General features: G+C 56.3%; 1 protein-coding gene across 1 annotated transcript in view; it reads right to left on the bottom strand.

Moving 5' to 3' along the window:
- Positions 1-3,948, bottom strand: part of RFX1 (regulatory factor X, 1 (influences HLA class II expression)) — a 25,384-nt gene that overhangs the window by 3,187 nt on the left and 18,249 nt on the right. Inside the window, exons 9-14 of the mRNA XM_010855520.1 lie at positions 3,863-3,945; positions 1,908-2,089; positions 809-928; positions 602-717; positions 261-379; positions 70-179 (exon numbers count right to left, since the gene is read on the bottom strand). Coding sequence (XP_010853822.1) covers positions 70-179; positions 261-379; positions 602-717; positions 809-928; positions 1,908-2,089; positions 3,863-3,945 — 730 coding nt within the window. The remainder of the gene's footprint in view (positions 1-69; positions 180-260; positions 380-601; positions 718-808; positions 929-1,907; positions 2,090-3,862; positions 3,946-3,948) is intronic.

Below are 3,948 nucleotides of genomic sequence, written 5' to 3'. Positions count from 1 at the left end.
GCCCCCCCAGCCTTGAGGTCAGACTCGCAGGTGCACAACTTCCTCCCTTCCTCCCCCCGGGGCACTCACACAGCCAGCGGCGGCGCCTCGCTGGGCTGGCTCAGGTTGTACCTCCAGAAGGTTTTCCAGAGCGTTTCCACCAGTGTGAACTGCAGGTTCACCATGACATCGACGATGGCCTGTTGGGGAGGCCAGATGCTCGAGGGGGTCGGGGGGCAGCATGGTGCCCCTCACCCCTGCCCACTGCCCAGGTGCCCTACCTCACAGTGTTCCCGGTATAGGACCTGGAAGGCCTTGATGTCCCCAGGTCCGATGCCCTCGGGCAGCACTTTGCCCTGGAGATCCAGCTCTGAGAAGTCAGGGAGGCTTCTTGAGGCATCTGGAGGGCAGAGAAGAAACCGTGAGCCCCTTCCAGTCCCACCTACCCACCCCTTTCAGCCTCATCCTGGGATCCTGTTAAGTTGGCACCACTTGGCTACCAAGCTCCCCCGTGACCAGTTGGGGTGATGAGGTTCAGGGAGGGCAAGTGAACCATCTGCTGGCTCTCTGGGGGCTGCACAGCCTGCCCTGGGCCCCACCCCAGAGTCCAGGGAGCCCTCACCCAGAAACTGCTGGTACTGCTGGACCTGGGCGCTGATGTCCGAGAGCCCAGTGGCCTGCTGGGGCCCCACGGCCACGCCGTTGGTCATGCCCTCCATCTTCTGGATGGGTTTCAGCCTGGAGAAGGGATGGGTGGGCAATGGGATGGGGAGTTAGGCCGCCACGTCCTTCCCTGCCTGCCAGCACCCAGCCAGCCCCGCCTTCCTACCTCTGTTTTTGGGAGAAGGGTTGGCCCCGCATGGCCATGTGCTGCTGGTCCTCCATCAGCCGCAGCAGGGGCGAGCTGGCCTTGATGCGCAGGCCATAGTAGTGGTACTTGGAGTTGCCCCTGGGAGGGAGGCAGAGGGTGAGGGCTGGGCTGGGGGTAGCCCCTGATTATCCATTGGGAACTTTACATCGCACCCACCTCCTCTCTGCTAGGGGGCCAAACAGAGCCCCGGGGGTAAGACCCATGTTCCACAGAGCTGGGGGTGCTGGGCTGGGGAAGCCATGGGGCCTATGGGGGCCACGAGAGGCCCCCACCCGCAGACTGAGCTCTGTGAAGATAGGACCAAGGTCGGGGGCAGGCACTTAGCAAGTCTTTGCTGACTACTAGTCATAACAATTTGCCAGGCACTGTTCTGAGCACTGAGCACATGCGAAGGCACGTGTTTCTCATCTCTACCCTATGAAGGGTACTCCTAGCATCCTAGCCTGATAGCTGAGGAAACGGAGGCACAGAGAAACGAGGGACTCTGCCCAAGATTCTACATGCATGCCTGCCTGAATGAGGTGACACTCAGGCCTGAACTGGGAGCTGGAACCAAGAGAAGAGCAGGGCTTAGCCCAGAAAGGTGTGGGGGATCACAAAGGAGAGGCAGAGAAGGGTGGGCTCACGGGAGGGCTCCTTGCTCCTTCCTCTGTGAATTCACTGACTCACAGGCCGTGATTAAGCAATGACTGTGTGCAGCCCCCACACTCTCAAGGGGTGTGCATTTCAGCATCAGAAGACAGATCAGAAATGAGAAGTAACATGAAAGGCATCCTGGATGGGTGCTCAGGAGAAAAACTAGGTGAGATGGATGCCAAGGAGGTAGGGGAAAGCTGAAGTTTTAGTTAGGAGGGCCAGGGGATATTTGAGTCAGCAGACGGAGAAAGGCACAGAGTGCAAAGGCCCTGGGGCAGGAGCATGTGAGCGTCAGAGGAACTGAGACGAGGCCATTGGGGCTGGAGAGGAGTGAAGGGACAAGGGGAGCAGAGGACCTTGAAACTTAGGGTGAGGGCGGGCCTTACAGCCACTGGGGGCTGTCAGGGGCAGGTGGCCCCACCTGGTGCCCAGCCTGCGGGTACGCAGGCCCATGAAGACAGAGCGGATGAGCTTGCCGAAGGATGCGGCGTTGACGGGCTCCAGCTTCTGTTCCTGGCAGTGCAGCAGGTAGTGGCAGTACAGGGTGCTCCGCGGCAGGCTCACGCCCTCGGCCGTCTCATAGTTTTCCAGGAGCCACTGGACCTGGGGCCCGAGGGGCATGGAAGAATCAGAAGAATGCTAAGAATGGCTTCCATTTCTCAAGTGCTCGTCGCTAAGTGCTCTATTTATTTCCAATTGTGATCTTGACAACCATGCTGGCGAGGGTGTCATGTCACCCTTGCCCATGGGAACTAAATCCAGCAGAACTCTCTAGAACTGCGCTGTCCCAGGCCATCACCACTAGCTGCGGAGAGCTGTTAAATGAATGTAGGCGGAATGGAAAATGCCAGTGTCAAAAGGTCACGTCAAGTATGAGTCCATCCACAGAACATTCTCGAAATGACAGTGTTAGAGAAATGGGGAACAGATTCATGATGGCCAGGGGTCAGGAATGCTGGAAGGGAGGAGGGTAAGGGAGACTTTAAAAGGGTAGCACCAGGGAGATCTTTGCGGGGACAGGACAGTTCTGCATTCTGAGTTTGATGGTGGTTTCCCAAATCTACCCATGTTATAAAAAGACACAGAAGTAGATACCCCCATATAAGACCAATTGTCAGTTTCCGAGTTAGATACTGTACTACAGATACATAAATTGTAACGAGTGGGGTAACTTAGGTGGGGGGTCCACAGGGATCTCTGCAGCTTCTGTGACCATAATTCTTTCAAGATCATTTTTTCTAAAAAACAACTCAGCGACTTCCCTGGAGTCCAATGGTTAAGGATCCACCTGCCAATGCAGGGGACACGGGTCCGATCCCTGTTCTGGGAAGATCCCATGTGCCATGAGGCAACCAAGCCCGTGCACCACAACTACTGAAGCCCGCACGCTCTAGAGTTCATGCTCCGCAACAAGAGAAGCCAGCGAGGTCAGAAGTCTGTGCCCCGCAACGACACAGACTAGACACAAGTCCAAGCACAGTAACGAAGACCCAGTACAGCCAAAAGTAAATCATTTTTTAAAATTCTAAAATAAAAAAGTAACAACAATTCTGTTTCTAGGACTATGAAACTCACATTTCCAGCACTCAATAGCCTCATGTGTCCCGAGGCCTGTACACTAGGCAGCAAGCAAAGAACATATCCATCACTGGAGGATGTTCTATCAGACAGCATGGGTCTAGGGGAACACATTTTCAGAACCCACTCGGGAGTCATGAAGTCAGTTATGGGGGTCATGACCAGCATTAAAAAATTCAGACTAGAAGCCAGGCTTCCTGGGTGCATGAGGGATGTCCTGTCTTCTGAGAAAGCTTCGGTCTTGGTAATGATGTCCACAATGGGTGGCCGTGGGAGAGGGCGGGAGTTAAACATGACGGGAAGCCATCGCTCAGACCTCAAGCTCCTGGAGGACAAGGACCATGCTGGGACACCCCACCACAGTCACAGAGCTGATGACAAGCCCCATCAGGATTAGGCCCTAGGGCTGTTCCACAGAGCTGCTCTGGGCACAGGAAGGTTATCTCACTGCCTTTCTGGACAGACACAGATCCTTGCTTCGGGTAGCTCCTGGCATGGTGGTGCCTGCATTTCTTGCCCCATGCTATCTATCTGCCATCGCCAGACTATCAGATTCGATGACACTTCCTTGGGTAATAGCTCCAAGAGCTTCAGGCGTATTAGCTGAGGCCCAGAGAGGCTGAGGAGGTTCCCTGAGGCCACAGAGTGAGGAGTCAACCCCAGGACCTCTTCACCTGAGTGCCCTGGCACCAGGCTACCCAGACTCCTGGGGACGGTGGCTGGCACCCATCGCCTGCTGCCCCTGCCCAGAGCCCCCCCCCCAACCTCTGTCTCCTTTGGGGCTGGGTGGGCACTTACGGTGGCTGGTGAGGCACGGGTGGTGTGCGAGTAGGACTGACTGGCACCGCCCAGCATGTAGCCGCCTTGGATCACGTAGGTGCCTG

This window comes from Bison bison, unplaced genomic scaffold (genome assembly GCF_000754665.1).
Source record: "Bison bison bison isolate TAMUID 2011002044 unplaced genomic scaffold, Bison_UMD1.0 scf7180017864365, whole genome shotgun sequence".
Taxonomy (NCBI): domain Eukaryota; kingdom Metazoa; phylum Chordata; class Mammalia; order Artiodactyla; family Bovidae; genus Bison; species Bison bison.
This window is presented reverse-complemented; position numbering and strand designations above follow the sequence as displayed.